General features: G+C 37.0%; 1 protein-coding gene across 13 annotated transcripts in view; it reads left to right on the top strand.

Annotated features, from left to right (window-relative positions):
* The window catches only part of LOC139974164 (protein 4.1-like), a 113724-nt gene extending 100298 nt beyond the window's left edge, over window positions 1-13426 (top strand). For 8 of the 13 annotated variants that reach the window (XM_071981112.1, XM_071981119.1, XM_071981115.1 and 5 more), the window contains 4 exons: window positions 1699-1860; window positions 7432-7698; window positions 9266-9346; window positions 12256-13426. In XM_071981112.1, coding sequence (XP_071837213.1) covers window positions 1699-1860; window positions 7432-7698; window positions 9266-9346; window positions 12256-12381 — 636 coding nt within the window. In that variant the 3' untranslated portion in view covers window positions 12382-13426. Of the gene's footprint in view, window positions 1-1698; window positions 1861-7431; window positions 7699-9265; window positions 9347-10219; window positions 10270-12255 lie in introns of all 13 variants that reach the window. The other 5 variants (XM_071981123.1, XM_071981122.1, XM_071981118.1 and 2 more) reach the window with 4 other exon arrangements.
* The last annotated feature ends 4619 nt before the right edge of the window (window positions 13427-18045 follow it).

Genomic DNA, 18045 nt, shown 5'->3' with positions numbered 1-18045 from the left:
ACAGTATCAAGTTGGGCGTGTAGTTTACTTTGCACCCAGAGAATTAGGGCCCACAGATTTTTCTTTTGTGAAGATTTGTCAAATTTACTGCATCACCTCTGTATAAATATTTTGACAGCAGTTATAAGCTCAATTTCTTGTCAAACATACCTCCCCAAACATCGTCCCTTTTTTTTTTTAGTATGTCAAACTTGGTATCAATTTGGAAAAAAAATAAACAAAGCCTAAAACTAAATATGAAATTAAAATAAAGTATGGAAATTGATCTCTTCGAAATGGGAGCGACCAGAAATGTTTGAATTTACTCCGAATTACTCAGACTTGAAAAAAAAATTAGTAGCATCCTAGAGGGTTTGTCTGTGTCATTCGGTTGGAAACGATGTTTTTTCCGTCTTGATGCATTAATCGACCTAGGAATGATAGATAGCAAGGGTTCGTGCAGTTTGGTGGCATTTATATGTTATGAAAGTAACAAAAAGTCTCTCATCTTGAGTTAATTTAAATTTAGAAGCCTCTGAAGATACTCTTTACAGATTGTATTCTGTAGTTTCTAAAGCAATTGGTCGATATTTTGTTTTCGTAGCATGAAAAGCACCTTTATTTTTGGTTACAACTCTACATTGTTTGCTTTTTAGTATACATTTGGTTAGTTTTTATTATTTTTTTCTTTGGACACAAGCACAATTCATTTCTACAGGGATGGATGAACTTATTGGTATTCTGATCCAATAATAAAAACATTGCAGTCCACAATGTTGTCAAGCTGTAACTGGCGTTTGCAAGGTTTTCCTCATAAAAGAGAACATTTATGCATGGTATCATCAAACAATTGTGCTGATTTCATGGGTGTAGGTTTACTGTATCTAGATAGTACAATTCACCATACAGTAGTTGTTATTGGCTGTTTTACACACTGGTGGTCTCTTTTCTGCTCTTGATTCATTCAACAGATCAGATATTGCACAAACAGCACATTAATAATCGAGACATTTTGTCACATTCGATTGTTAGGAATATTTACAAAACAGTCAATATTATTTTGAAATTATACCATCTTTTTATGTTCCAAATTTTTGTTACGATAATAATATGTTAGAAAGCAGTACTTAGAGTGCTCCTTTTCAAAGTTTCCACATTGTGGTTATTTGGAGAAACTTAATGGAGCCGACATGGTATTAATCAGTCAACTATGCCAGAGCCCCATATCCAAATATTCTTAGTCTTGAACGGTTTTATCCTAAAATTCAGTAATTCTGTAGAACCGCAGTAATGTTTACACCAATTGTGTGAAAGTATGGATTCCTCCAGTACGGTCTGTACTATTTTCGATCCAGGGACTCTTGACAGTACAACAGTTTTGAATTTTCTTAACCTCGATTTATAAGTTGTGTATATTCTGATGCATTATCGACTCGGCGATCAGTTTAATTTAATTTTGACGTGGATAGGTCGTACTTGTCCGTGACAACATTAGGGAGATTTCGGGATGGGGGGGGGGGTATGGGATGCCACCTGCAAACCTGTCAATATAAAACATATTTTTGACTGTTATTTCTCTGGTAAAAATTTTGCCCTCTGGGAATGTGGAGGATGTAAATCACAAAGGAAGACTTCAAAAAAGAACCAATAATTTCCTCCCTTCCTGCTCTGTCGACTGAGACTGATCGTGTGTTTGTCTTTATGAAATATTAATTTCAGCCGAATGAAGATGAAACCCCAATCGTGATGGACGAGGCTCCGACTCAGGAGTCGTCCCCTCCTCCACCTCCTCCATCGACAATGGACGACACCTCTCCTCCTAATCCTCCTCTCACGATTGAGGAGGAGGACACCCCTGCAGTGCCCGCAGATACGGAAGAGGTGAAGGGTCGTTCAGAACCCGTTGTAACTTTTGGCAGCATGCCCAACCACTGCCGTTTTCTTTTTGCATGATTCTCATTTCTCTTTCCGTAAACTTGCACCTCTAACATATACTCTCTCACTACTATTCTCTCGCGCCATCTTCAACTTACAATTATCTGTCTGTACCGTACTCTGTCACATGATATATGTATGCTAAAGTGAATGGGATCGGGGTCATCGGATGGGACCGTCGGGTAAAACCACTCGGGACTAGTTTTCTCCACCATCCCGGAGGAAACATCTGCCATGTGTAGCACAGGGTTTACAAGTAGCATGCGTGGGTACTAATGAAAGAAAAAAGAGGGGTAGTGGATACATATATCTATAGGTATATATATCTATGGTAGTAAGAGGGCTGGCTCTATGGGGTTAGATTGGTTAACTTATGTGGGCAGCAGAGTAGTTGTTATAATGAATAGAACGCACAGTGCATGTGGAGTCTGTTGGGTTAGTATGGGTGAGATGCATGTTTAAAGGCGATTGGATTATCATGTGTTCTCAAAATAAAGACTGAATGTAGGTTTGGTGTCACATGATGTCACATGAAAACCCATTATCAAAAGTTGATGGTTTATAACTTGGTGGTTTATAACTTGATGGTTTAAACTTGATGGTTTATAACTAGGTTTTGTCTCAATCTGACATTTTGGTTGATTTTACATAAGTGATGGAATGTGAATATCTTTGGTTTGGTGGGTATGTGGTGGAATGGTGGCATGATGCTCAGAGATGTGGTAGGTGAGAGAAATAAGGGGTAAAGGAGCTTGTGTGTTCACACTAATAATGACTGTCTAATGCTGACCATAATCCTCAAAAACATATAAAAATGCTTTAATATGAGTTGATACCCTCAAAAGTACTAATGAAGAAAATGCTGCTTTTTTCGCTACATGGTACAATACCCGGAATGGGAAAAGTCAAAATTTGGCAATAAATCAGTACTCATTAACTAAAACTGATGCATTTTAATATGAAATTGGATAAACTTAAAGCTCTAAGAGTATGTCCTGTTTCTTCCAGTCCAGACAACATGCCCAATACCAATTGATTATTTCTGGAACAAATCTTTGTCTTGAGAAAAATAGTGACGTAGGCCAATTTTGATGTTGGAATTGATAACCATCTATTAAGTGTATGAAAGATAAGGCAGAATTGCTCTACTCACCTGCCCCCACCACCTTTCTCCCACCCCACCCCCTTCTTCCCCACTTACCCATTCAAACTTTTCTGCTGAAAGATCAACCAAACAATTTTGCCAACTTTTAGGACTTTTTTAAGATTCTGAAATGAGTTAAAATGTTGAATTGAAAGTCACCCAACCTGTTAGTTGTAATCCATAAGCCCTTGCTGGTTTCTCCCACATTTGTGGTCGCTTTAGCGTCCTAAAAATAACTGCTGATTATTATTTCCAAAAAAAAACATCTGATGCCCCTGACACAAATTATTTCCCCCATAGATGTCGGTTCATTGTGTAAGACAGGTAGCCATGCAAGCAATGGTTTAGTAAAGTTCTGTGGTTTTTAAAGGGGAATAACCATGAATGTATGTAAAGACAAGCCTTTTTCTGCTGTGTGAACTCCTATGTTTTTTTTTTTAGGGGAAGCTGCGTATATACTCCTTATAATTTGTTGCTTGCCACAGTCAGCATGGATGATTGAAGGGAAAAAAATAAGTTTGGGTTTTTTTTTTTTTGGTTTTTTTTGGGCTTCCTTTTCTTGATTCTTGTCTGTTGACATTTTTCTATGTAGTTTTCTAATCTAGGTGTGTTGAGAGGTGTATTCAATCTTTTGCTTTATTGCGAGTGTGAGTGAGAGCATGTTTAAATTGACGACTGCCGTTTCTAAATTGCCCTGCCGTGATACGTTACCTCGAGCAGAAGTGACCCAGAGGTCGATCAATTCACATAAATTGAGATACTTTGTACCAGTAAGTTCTAGGATAATGTTAGCGGATATTTCCTAAAAGTTTAAAATTGAACTAAAGGCAATAGCTCGGTGAAACAGAATGTAAACATAGAGATTGATTTTGTCTAAACTCCCAGGCTTGATAGCTTCTTCCATTGTGGAGATACAGAGTAATGACTTGAAGAAAATGAGTGTGATGTCACCAGGCCCAAGGTCACTTTAACACTTTACCAAAAGTTACAATCAGCTATAGACAGTTGGTTGCTTTGAAAGGTCAGAATATTTTTTATCTGAGTATTCTGATAATAGCATCACAAAAATTCCATAAATAACAAAGAGGTACAGTAGTATCCATAGCAACCCACATGTACTGTACCTGGTGGAATTCTAAGTTGCATTAATAATGCATTTGTAGTGTTAACACAATCTGGTTGGTATAAGTCCGCACATGCGTAATAAGAAAAAAAATACTTCAGTACTTGAAAAGCATGTTTATATTTTACATTGGTCCAAAAAGATCATTCTTGGAACAACGTACAAAAGCAAATATATTCAAAGGTTTGCAAATCAAAACTGAATACAATACATTAATTAAAATGTGTAGGACATCAATTTTTGTTTTCTCTATTCCATTAAATTGTTAAAGAATGACTTAGGCAGAAAATTAATTTTTGGTTAATTGTTTGAAACAGTTAAAACATACTGCTGCTCCCAGGGCCAGGTTTCTAATTTTGATATGACTATATAGCTTTTGAAAATAGCATATTTCCTTAAAGTTTAGAACTAGGCAATCATGGTATTGTGTGCACAAATCATCAGCTTAGGCTATCTCAAAATTCTTTCCTTCAAAATCTCTCCATTCTCATACTTAGCACAGTCTCTCATCTCCATTTTACATGTTACAGTAGTTTATTGCTTTAAATGGAAAACCAATTTTGTGACTGATTTTTCTTAAACCTATTTGTAAAGTGTGTATTAAAATGTCAAGTCTTGTCAAGAATTATGAAGGAAAAAAAAAACACTTAGGTTATTGGATTTCGACCATGTTTTATGTGCTGGTGACCCCACAGACCCGATGAAAAAAAGGGTTATGGGATTTGAAAAACATTTTCAATGTAAAGTGACGAGATGGTTATATTGTTGTTAGAACATTTTCTTTGATTATTGTTATACCATGCTTTGATCATCCATTGAGTCAGAGCACCATTCAGTATGATATGTGCCTACATACTTCACACCTATATTACTCAATCACAATCTATATATATATCTTTTAACTTTATGCACACCCTCCAAAGGCTGAAAGATGACACCTGCATGCACCAGTAAGGGGGCCTGGAAGGGAGGGTGGGGGAATGACTGTTGGAGAGTTTCACAGTGGTCTGTACCAGAATCAATTTTACTTAGCATTTCTGAAATTTGAGAAAATGAAACAATGAATCAAAGCATAAAACTGGGATATTTATTTGAACTGATAAACTTTGTGGATAACTTGAAGGATTACAATCATAGGTCCTTCTTTTAAAAGACACAGAAGTATATATATGGAGAGGTTTGATATATTTGCAGAAGTTTGATATAGTTGCAGAGGCTTGCGTCCTGCAGTTCAAGGAGAGAAGTTATCATTCGCTACAACAGACTAAAACAACTGTTACAATGATACTGAAACCTTTCTAGTAGTATTCAAAATATGATTGTAGTTGACAAAGCTACAGTAGGGACCCCCCCCCAAAAAAAAAAACACACACACACACACGCAAATTCTGTCATGATCATATGCCAAAACTTCTTCCACCTCACTCTAAATGCTTTGTCACCCAAACTTTTCACATCAACAAACAAGCTTATTGTATATTGTGACCATTTTTTTTTTTGGGGGGGGGGGTATCATTTCATGACACAGCACGAAGATGATGAAGATTGTAGGACAATAGATTGGAGAACCAAAATTGATTACAAAAGTTTGTTTTTATGGCTTGTGCACAGTCTATCTATACCCACAGAAATATTACATGCACTTTCATGGGCTTATCGAGTTGTTTCATAAACTTTGGTGTCTGAAATTTCTTTCAACGGCTTAGAGCTAATCAGTCTGGTTTAGTGACTGCAGTTTTTTGGGGGTTTTATTTTTGATAAAACCATCTCATTTCCAATTATCCTCTTACTCTGACGAGGCAGGTTGGATGCTGCAGTTATTAAAACGTGTAGCACTCCATCACTCGATGGGTAGTCAATTTATTGTGAGAGGAAACCTGTAGGGGGAACTCTGACAAAACTAACTTTCATTTGCAAGCATCTTTTATGAGGAGATCTGTAAGTTTCTTGGCAATTCTCATTTTCCAAAAGGCGGTTTAACCTTGTAGTATGCCTTAGCTTAGGTTGAGCATTAGAAAACTGAGTGAAATTTACCAACACTTGGGTTTGCCTTTAGAATGCCTATGGAATAAATCAAAGGACATTATAAATTGAATATTTAAAAAAAAAATTTAAAAAAATCCTGAATTCCTCTAAATGCATAAAGGGAGTGCATTGTAACCGGCTTAGATTGCTTTCGTTCCAGTATTACTAATATCAGCAAGTATGTATGATGTGTGACCTTGCACATATTCAACAAGAAGAAGAGCAATATACTTGCTCAAAAGAACAAAAGCTAAATTGAAATTTAGAAGCAAGAAGCAAAATATAAAAAAAGACCGTGTATATGCATCATTGTATCGTAAGCTCCTAGCTTGTATATTTGTGCCCAAAACTTTCTAAATTTTATGCGAGATTACAATAAATTGGCATCCCATTTAACGAAAGCTTCTGCGATGTTACCTTCCATGCTTTCTTGCTACCGGGACGAATTCATGTAACCACTTTTACGAACATTTCCTAGAAAGTAATTATTCGCATAAACCTCCATTAACTCCATCTGTCCAGATTGTGTCAATAATATGTAACATATTACAGCATTTTGTCCTCTCTCCGTCTGTAAATTATTTTTTTCGTCCTCAACTTCCGTCGGCAGTCATCTCACTCATCCAACTTACCATTTTTCCATATAATTTTGAAAAAACGAATTTTGTTTTCTATTTGTGGAAGTTTTGAAGGAACGGTTACTATTTTGAAACTCATCAGGAGATGTTTTTATCGTTGCTCGGCAACTGTTCATCAGTGAAGTGCACTCGTCGGTTATTAAGAGGGTGCAACCAGACAGTGGAATTATTTTGCCGAGCAACCAAAGTCTTGACAGCCGCTCAAAGTTCTATATTTTAAGGTTTGGGGTTAATAAAGGTTGGCAAAGGTTTTATTCACTCTATACCCAATACAGTGACAGGGCCCCCCCCCCCCCTTGTTATTTTCTTCTTGTTTGTAAAAATCCCCGGCCAGCGCCATCCTTTCTCAAAAAATAAAAACAAAAGGCATATTAAAGCTATCTGCTTGGTTATGTCACTCCAAAGACATTACTGATCAGTGGTTAGAGAGTAAGTCTCTAAACATGTTCTCTTTGTACAGATTTCACAACTGTGATCCTGACAAGATAACACATTTTCCTTAAAGAAAAAAAAAATACACCCTCTTTCGTCAGTGACGTTTTGTTTTTAAGTCACCCTGTAGCAAATGGCTTCCACCCTTCCTACAGGATGACGAACTCGTCCAGGTGGTACCGACCGACCAGGAGGAGAACCAGCCGTTCGTGAGGACAGCAAACATCGTCCATCAGGTCGCCGGCGAGGAGAATGACGAAACCGTGCATACGACGGACGTGCCCTTCGTGCAGACAGAGAACACCACCATCACTTTTGAGAAGGACGCCCCCGACATCACGGACGGGGATGGCACGCTGATCAGCGCTCAGACCCTCAGCAGCGAGACCTGTACCACCACCACCACTACGCACATAACGAAGGTCAGTCCTACCCCCCCATCCCCCCTCCGTAGTGGTAAAACATGTCTGCAAATTATTTTACGCTTAATAATCATGATTTTATCAAGTTTGTCTGAGATCTTTTTCACAAGGATTTATCGATTGCAGTTCTTCTAGATTTTATTTGAAGGCGAATATGTCAAATACCGATTGTTGTTGTTTTGTTTTCTGTGGAGACATTGCTCCTAAGTAAAGGAGAAAGCGGCTGGACGACTGAGGTTATCGATAATTCGGTTGTCACCGGAAAACAACGACACAAAAAAAAAATGAAAATAGGGTATCGTGACACACACAAAATTATTATGTAACAAAATGTATAATGCATAATAACAAACTGTTCAAGAACAGTTGTTTAAAAAACTTTTTTTTTCTTTTCCTTTTTTTTCTGGAGTATTTTACATAAAATGGATTCAACCATTTAACAATAGGGTGAACAGGAGACCAGCTGTTTCACTTTCTGGCCCCTCCCCCAGCCACTCACCTTTTGTGATATATCATCATATCTCAGTAAGATTAAATGAATAATATAATTTGATGAATCAGACCACCACTGGTACAATAATTTGTTTTTATTTCCCCCCCCCCCCCATTTGTTTTTTTTTGGCTTTTTGTTTTTCTTTTGTGCTTGTTACCCTTGTATGTGTTTAGTTGGTATTTCTTTGTTTAGCTCTTTGTTTTCCATTCCTTTGGGTTTTTTTGTTTTTAATTTGATTTGTAATTAGTGCATGAGTTATATTAAGCATGCATAAATGCTGTGAACAAATTTTGGTTTTTTATTTTATATGTTTTTGCCGTCAATTCACTAATTGCTGTGGCCATATCTTTGAATTTGAAAGTTTAAAAGCAGGGCATAGTAAGTTTTGTCATGTTTCATTGCCTACAGTATTTACAACACTCTGTTGACTATGTTTCACTATGCAGTAAGCACAAGTCGAGATGACTGCTGTAGTCTAGCATTGCAGGCAATCATTGAATACATAATGGAAAAAAAATGCTAAAGTCTTATTTTGCAATAAAAGCACAGTGTTCGATGGAAACTCATTGTGATCGCCAGTTTGAAATATTGTTTGAAAAAGCATTTTTTTTTCTTTCTTCGGAAGTAAAGATATCTATCGTAACAAAAAGTTTGAAATGCTTTAGCCAGTATGGGAATGGGCACATACTTTTGCTCTTCGGTTGTATTTTTTTAGGTTTTAACAATTTGGAATCGTGCTTTAAAAAAAGCTCGGTCATAGACAGATTTGTGAGTTGTGCTAAAAAATGAAGAAAACAAGAGAAGAAGACGAAGAAGGGAAAAAATTAACATAACATAGATAATAAATCCCAATAAAATGCTTTCATTCAGAAAGGTTTTTCTTTTTTTTGGTGAAATTTTTTATATGGAGATTTAAATATTTGGTTAGAAATAGGAAGAGATGGGAATCAGACAAAAAGTGGGAAGGGTGGGGGGGGGTGGGGCAAGGGTAAAATTGACACAGAGATTGTTTAACTGCTGGTTGATTGATGTTACTACTTCTACTAATGTGTTAATATTATCTGCTTGTTCCAGACTATCAAGGGTAATGTCACCCAAACCAAAGTTGAGAAGAAGATAGTCATTCAAGGGGATGGCGAAATTGACCACAACCAGGTAAAAGAACTCAAACCCACCACCACCGGTAAAGGCCTCCCCCCTCCCACCTCCTTGACATGATCACTATACACAGTTAATTAGTCATGAGCAGCACTACCACCATCCCACCCCCTCCCCCCTTTCCACCTAGATCAGTTCATTTTTGGCAGACCTTGTTTTCCCTTCGTCATGGTTTCTGTTTTCACGTACATCGGGCCCTATCCGCTATATTTCCAAACTCCTGAATGTCGGTGTCAATTGGTGGTGCAATCCTTGATGGAAGTAGAGGCCTCTACACATCGGTATGAAAGGAAGGTGTCTTCTCCGGGGCGGGGAACTTGTCAGATTCCTCAAAATTTTAAATCGCCCTCTGGGGATAAATGTGTGTCCAAGTGTGTTTATAAAAGTTTGCTTTAAATTTTGACGGAATCGGCCCAAAATTTGGCGTGACACCAGTGCCCGATATGATGAGTAAACTTCCAGTCACGTTTCAGTAGCATTTCCATACTGATGTATATCTTACATGTATGAGAAATCATGGAGCGCCGTTCACTTTTTGGTCGCTAGATTTTATGATCGACCATACCTCTCTGGGAATAATTTATTCGGTAGCACATCGCAGAGTGCTATGCAAAAATGGCAGTTTGTTTTGGTTGTCGTTTTAATTAACATAAAGGAAGGGAGGGAGCCATAGTAACTTATAAGGGACAAAATTCAGTGCTTTTCCATGCTACATGAAACATTTGAATATTAAGTTATGTCCCTGACTCTTCCTTCATGGTTGGATGAACTTAACCTCATGGTTTTTAAAAGAGTAAAGCATATAATACTTTGTAATTTGAAGGTGTAATTTTGTCATAATCCCAGTCAGTTTTTGGTTTTATGATACAGGTGCAAATTGGTTTAGAAGAGGAAAAATAGGCTGCAAGATTGATTAGCCCGTACGTACTGTCTTGGTTTCTTGAAGAAAAATTGTAAAAAAAAAAAATTAAAAAGCTTACTACTCACAACACACTCGGCAGTGAAACTTGCATTTTATTATATACAATTTTTTTTTTCCTGATATATTAGTTACATATGGCTGGCATGGTGTTCTGATTCCTACTTTTTCAGATTTTTTCTGGAATTGATCAGTGCATGAACTAGATACACCTGCATGCGTCTTTGATGTTCTGTAGTTGTGCTGTATGGCTGAAGAACCCTTAACCCCACTGGGGGGAGGGGGTGGGGGTGGGGAGGTTGAATTTCATAATTAATATTGTCCAACCTCAAAACGATAAGGTAGTCAATATAAAAAGATGGAACAAAACGTTTTTCATTGAACCAATGATGGTACAGATGATTGCGTACATGAGGGGGCTATATTCAATTGTGTACTTACTGTAGACCTTAAAACTACAGAGTCTAAGCTTCCACAGAGCCAGAAATTGAATTTTAGGCATTTTTGGATTTGTGGGCTCAGTGTGCGGCCATCATGTCAACGTGGTTGCAGAAATTCCATGGGTGTAACAAATTATGAGTTTTTTTATTTTTTTTTGGAAGTTTAATTAATTTACAAATATTATTTAGCATGAGAAAATAATATAGCAACAATGCGCACAAAATTTGCCATCTTTGGTTATTAAACGAATATTTCTGTTTTGGTACATTTTTTTTTTTCTCATCATCAAAGTGCAATACGATTTCTGTTTGATTGTAGAAGCTGGGCATCAGGCATTTCAGTGTATCAATTAGTGATTCATAGTTCGTTAGTATCGTCATTTTTGCATTATTCTGCTATTGTTTATGTGAGAACTTGCCGATAACTCGCTAGGCTAGTATATCGCCAACAATCGCATCAGCTGGGCGGGGAGATGCATGTTTGATTTCCCCAGTTTTTGTTTTTGGCTCTTTTACAAAAGATTTATCTAATTATTAAAACAATAACAGCAACGAGGATGTGTCTTAAGTGTAAAGGAGAACATCTAGGATCTGGATATTTTGGTCTGCAAAATGTGTAAAAAAGGGTGTTATTTTGTTTATTTTGGTTGTCAGTGCCCAGTTTTTCATCCATTCCTTCAAAACAGATTGAGAGTTCGTTCTACAAGAATCTCTAATTATTTCCTTTAGACGATATTCACAGTGGCCCAAAAGAAACATGCAAATAGTTGGAAATTTTGTTGCAAATGTTAAAACTATATTCGTCTCACCAGATCTAGCAGAGCTGAGCAAAGTATTGTAATTGAGAGTCAACAGTGACATTGTTTCTGTGTGTTTGATGTTTACAGTGCTATGTTGGACCGGGTAACACTTATTATTGTCAAAATAAAATTGTTAGCAAACTGCTTATCCACTAAAGAGCCTGTGTAAGAGAAGGTGTAAAAGAAAGTTGGCCTGATGTTTCGATCCTAGCAGGATCTTCTTCAAAGGCTAAAAATACCTTTTTTGTAGCCTTTGAAGAAGATCCTGCTAGGATCGAAATGTCAGGCCAACTTACTTTTACACAGTTATTATTGTCAACGGGCCTGTGTCAAATCCCGACGGCGTTTACAGTAAATTTACAGAAAAAAAGTTTACAGGAAAAAAAATCCGCACCGTTGAAAGTCGCATTTGGTTGACCCTGATTGCAGACACGGCCATTCATAACCGCGGTCCATATTTGGTCTTATTTATTTCTGAATATCCCATAGCAATCAATTTTGCATGCCGTAGTCAAACCGACCCTGTTCCAAACATTACAGGTCCGCCTCATTTCTTCAAAGTTTACCCTTTCGTAGTTGTCGTCTTGAAGTCGTTAACATCGTTGTGGTCTTTGCTTCCTCATCCTCCTACTTTGGGGGAGGGGGGGGGAGCTAGGGGTGCGAAGGGCTCATTCAATAAAGCAATTGACACCTCGGTGGGTACGGTGCGTCTAATCATCTATCTATATTGCATTGTCTCTTGCCTAGGTCCTAGCCCAGACTTTAGAGGAGGAGAAAAAGAGTAACCCAAGCTTCACCGTGACCCGGATCGAGGTACGGAAGGAGGGGGAGGAGGTGCTAGACGTTACCAATGGAGAGACGGAAGTCGAGTAGGGGAACCGGAAAGAGGACGTCTTCCTGGTGGCGCCCGTCGAGGGCCCCGCCCTGGACTGTCTCTCTCTTTATCTTTCTTTGAGCTGACACCTGGATAAGTAGTGGGTATAAGTAGTTTTAGCCAGTCACTTTTGTACAGTAGCTGTTTTAATCCTGGAGAGGAGACAAAAATAAACCCACAAGAAGAACAGTTATTAAGTAAACCATTTTTGAAATCTTATAGACAAAGATAAAGTGTTTTTTTGTTGTTAAATGCACATCGGAGGAAATAAACCTGGTCGTTTTAACATATTGTGTGGTTCTTTGTTAACCCTTACAATAGAATGTTTGATGACATTTGAAATTGTTTTTAATTTAATTTTTTTTATTTGTCATTTTCTCTCTTTTCTTTTCGATAACATGCTAAAGCCAACATTGTATAAATTGGAATGTAATCTTTTGCTGTTTGAAATAATTATGTTGCTGATTTAATCTCTTGTACTTTGTGAACATACTCTCATAAAATAAGGGTCAGGGGACACTTAGTTCTGTCATAGTGTTTGTCAAGAAAGCAGGGGGTGAGGGGGGGGGGGGGTTGTTTGATTAAATGTCGCCCCGAAGTAATTACTCTAGTATATATAAAAAATCAAAACTATGTTTAATCGTTGGTTGTAAATTTGCTCGATTAGTTATTAGATAACGTCAAAAGGAAAGATGTTTTTACTCGACTTATATTCCATTTTGTGCATGGGTGTGCATCAGTGTAAATTTGAAATTTGATTTGTAAACCTTTTTTCATGAAGTATCAATTTTACTTTTTTTTATTTTTTATTGTTGTTATTATGGTTAGTAAAAAATTATTGTTATTATTATTATTAAGGCTGATGTTGTAATAACCGTAGTCCTGAAATTAGTGCAAGAAGAGCATTTAAAAGTTTGTTGTGGATTAACACAAATGAATGAAATGTGAGTCATTGAATATTTCACATTTTCAACAAAAGATCATTTTTTAACGACCAATCATCTTATGGTTTTACATTTAAAGCAGCTTTCAGGGTCGTTTTATCCTTCAAGTCTAATAAACTGAAAAGTTTCTCAAAATCTCCTAGAGCTCATGCCTGGTGGGAACTGAATTGAAATTGTGGTTAAAGTATATGATTAAATTAGTTTGAAGTTATTTTGTATTTTTGAATCTTTTGTTAGTTTTCTGTAATTGGGGTACAGAGTATGTTCTCTTCTGATATAACTAGTGTCATTTATGCTTCTTTTGCTATCATTCTTCGAACTAAATAAAAACCCTGAAAGCTGCTTTAAAGAGACAAGCCACTGATCTCTATACTCCACCCCTTCTCCCCCTGTTTTTTTTTTCTTTCTTTTAAAAAATTAACTGAGATTGCAATGTTGTTCCACCTGTGATTCTCTATAAATGAGCAATTCTTCCATATTGTTGTTATTGTAGATAATGACTCTTTTTCCCCTCCCCCCCCCCTTTGTTTTTAATGACCTAATAGGTCCTTCCTGTGTGTAATTGACTTGTTTGATACAGTAGTAACAACCGAATGAAAAGTATAGTTTAATTTTTTTTTTTTTTTTTGAGTAAAAAAAGTTTAAGAAGATGTCTACTTTAAGTTTCACTGATAGGAACAGTACTAAGGTTAACTGTAGACCTACATGTTTGGTTCAGCTATGTTAGTAGCGCACATATTATTATTCTTATTACTACTATTATTATGATTATTAATTTTTTTCTGCGGTATAGAGGTATTTTACATTGTACATTTTGAATGGTAACTATTTTATTTCACATTTTTAAAATGAGATAATTCCGAAAATTCTTCTCTCTCTCTCTCTATCTCTATCTCTCTGTATCTCTCTTTTTTCAATTTTGTGAAATTTGTGTAGGCAAAAAATAAAACTAGAAGATAAAAAAAAAAAAAAAATAGCAGTAGTCATTTGCAGTAGTCAGGCTGTGTATTGTGTATAGTGTCTTGCCATTAACTGTGATTTTTTTTTTGAAATTTTTTTTGGAAATATATTCCTTTATCAGTTATTGCTTACTGTCGATAGGGATTAGAAATAACTGGCATGGGGGTATAAAATGAGGAGAAAAAGACAATAATGGGAGGACAACAACATCATCTTCTTTCTTTATCCTCTTTGTCAACAAATATCTGTTGGAAGTAACAAGAAGAGGAAAAGGAAGAATGAGAGGGGGGGGGGTCATATTTTGTTTCTTTTTATAGTCCCATTGTGACTAAAACCAGCCAACTCAAGAAAATGTTTTAACCACTTTCTGAATCGAAGCGTAAAAAATGTTAATTAAGCTCGGCTTAATTTAAAACAGAGTCAATGGGACATGTTAGATTAGTTTCCATGTTTTGCTTTGATTCCTCCCGTAAACTGCCTATTTTGTGATGAGTGATGTCAGTTTGGGGGTTTTTTTTTTTTTCTTTATTATTATGGTTAGGGCAAATTTCATAATTTGGTTAGGTTCAATTAATAAATAGCACATTGGATGGCCGTTGTTAGGGTCTTGCAGTTATAAAACTTGGTTAATATATATATATATATATATATATATATATATATAAATATATATATATATTTTTTTTTTTCTTTTCTTTTCTTTCTATACCCTAGATTTGTAGTTCCCTATGAAGTCGGCACCAACTGCCACCTAAACGTAGTTGAGGGGTTTTGTAATATCTAAGCATGTGTTTTTTTCCTTGTTTTGATCAAATTAATGTGATTTAAAGTCTTGTTCTCCATCAGCTTAATGTGTTCAATAAAACTGGCAAGAAGTACCCTCTCTGCTCTCTAAAATAATGATCTCTTTTTTTTTGTATCATGATGTTAAAATAAACCCACACGCTAGAGACCCGAGAGCCTATAGAAACCAACACAGCTTACCTATAGAAATGGAAGCTCTGGCCACCTATACAAACTTAACCACGGCCACCCGTGGCCATGTACACGCTTAACTATGGCCGGCTATTCGACCTCGGCGATCACTTTAGAACCACCTTCATTTCCTTCCATAAGTGCATATAAACCTCAGCTTTTCCGCAATATACAACTACCAACCTTAGTTGCTGTGTTATGGAGTTTTCACGTGTAGTATACCTTCAGACAGTTGTTATTCCAGGAATATTGGCGTTATTTGTTTGAGACCGGAAGGACGGGGTGGGGAGAGGGTAATCAGACCACAATTGCTGAACTTATGGGTTCAAATAAAAAAGCAATAAATACCACCCCATACCATAGATTTAGTATGTGCAGTGAGTCTGCTGGCGAACGGGGTGCCAAGGTGTTGGCCCAATAAGGTGCGCTTGGGATCGTCCGACCCCGACCATCTGGATAGCTATTGAGAATTAGGCCTGCATCACTGACCAGCTGCCATTGTCGCGGGGGCAACCAGCTAAACCAGCTAGTGCAAACGGTTATTTTCCGAAACGTGATACAACATCAAAGTTACGAAATACTGGGCTAACCGACATGAATTTAGAAGGGGGGTCGGGGGTAGATGCATGGTAACAGCAAGAAAGAAATTATAAATTTCATAGGTATTCCAATTCTACGGTGGCGTAATAGGGGCATAGGGAAAAAAGGGAGTCTTCAAATCTCAAAATTTGTACTTTTTATCTACAAAAATTTGACTTATTTTCTCGAAAGGTGGACTTTTTATCTCAAAATGTTGACTTTTTTATTTCAAAATGAGGACTTTTCACATCAAAATTGTAAGATAAAAAGTCAAAATTTTGACTTTAAATGTAACAATATTAAGATAAGAAGCCCTAAAGTCCTCTCTTTGTCCCTCTACATTTGATCTCCTTCCTCTCCATGTTGGTTTTTTTCTTCTCTCCATCACTTGTCTACTAAAATCCTCTTACATATATTTTGACAGCCCGAGGTCAAGAGTTCAAACTTCACCAACCTTACATGTTAAAGTCTCAATGTGTGTTTGCCTTTACAGCTTACTGCCCTAAAAGCTCAGTAAAAATGACACCGTTCTATGCAATTTTCATATTAATATTCATTAGTTTTATTGATATATCTGTCGTTAAACATTTTGAGATGAATAAACTTCGCCAGATTTTGTAACGAGTCCGTATAGATTCTACAAACTTCAATCAAAATTTGCAAGCCCCGCCAAACATGCGCTGATCAAATCTCTCTGTGTTGTTTACGATCGTTAGGCCTTTCTTCCTTTCACTTTTGTGGCTAGCCTTTGTTAGATCTCTTGAATAGTATCTTAATTTCAGTCTTACCGATGTAGCTTGCGAAATTGTGTCATTTCCTTCCATTGCAATGAATAATCAGGTGTTTTCAGACGTTTCCTCCGTGGAATTGGTCAAAAAAAGTGGACGATACGAGTTTATTATATAGGTTACATTTGTGTAAAGAGCATGCTGATATGGGTGATCAGCAGTGATTTTACGGTAAATCGTTCGCGCCATATACGGGCAACAGAAAATAAATTTGTTTCTTTCAATTGCGACAGCTTTTCTCCATTAAACCTACCTGGTCAGAGTGCATTTAGAATAAGAAACATTGAATCTGCTTCGGAAGTTTGTTTTCCGAAATTCATCAGCAAACATGTATTGAGACTTTTACAAAGGTCTATTTGGAAATCAGTGCTTTGAAAATTATTGGGGGCCATGCCCCCCCCCCGTCCCACCCCGGTGTCAGTGGCTCTGCAAAATGTCATGTCAAAATCTAGTGTATGACTGGTTTCATTATAACTTCGGTTTGTTCATGAAGTTATCTAGTTCAATGTTGCTTTGCTTTGTTTCAATATCCTCGGGAACTATAGACCAGTATATGTATGTATGTATATGTGATCTTCCCGCAAGCAGGAACTCGCGAAAGAAGCCATGGAGGCTTGTAGACTCGCAAGCTGACCGAAGCCAATCTCTCGGCACACATCCATTTAACGTCCATGTCAGGAAGTTGTTATTGAACAACACCCTTGCCAGACGACACACATTGCTGTCGGCGGGGAATCGAACCGGGGATCTCATGACTGGGAGACGCCGGCGTTAACCACTAGGCTATACACTCCGCCATTATGGAGATAAAATATGTATATGGAGATATGGAGATATGGAGATAATGGAGAATATGGATATGGAGAATATGGAGATAAAAAAAGTATATGGAGATAAAATCTCTCAACTTATCCTATTTTAAAGTTGTGTTATTTTTCCCCCTATAAGAATACTATTAGTAATATTACAGTCACGAAACTTATTACGACCGCCCTCTCCCCAATACAAAACAAAGTATGGCATAAAGGTTAGAACATGCTCGTCGCATCTATAGACAGTTATTGTTTTCTTTTTAATTCATTGTTTGTGTGTATATAGATAGACCTATACCATACTACTTAGCCTATAATTAGTGACAGCAATGGGATCTAGTAACGTTCTACTTGACTTCAAAATACATAAAGGTCATATAACAGCTCTTTGGCTTGAGGATTTATCACAGATGTGTAAGAGCGGAAGCAAGATTTTTATCTGTTGCATTCAAACATTTTCGAGCAGATGCGTCTGAGGGAAGCACGTATCAAAATCCTAGTCAAACACTGGTCCGTGAACCGTGATTGGTTTATGTTCGATTTCAGATTAATATATTACGAATAGTCTATAGCCTGACAGTCCACTTTTCACCTCATTTTAGATG

Source organism: Apostichopus japonicus, chromosome 9 (assembly GCF_037975245.1).
Source record: "Apostichopus japonicus isolate 1M-3 chromosome 9, ASM3797524v1, whole genome shotgun sequence".
Lineage (NCBI taxonomy): Eukaryota > Metazoa > Echinodermata > Holothuroidea > Aspidochirotida > Stichopodidae > Apostichopus > Apostichopus japonicus.
This window is presented reverse-complemented; position numbering and strand designations above follow the sequence as displayed.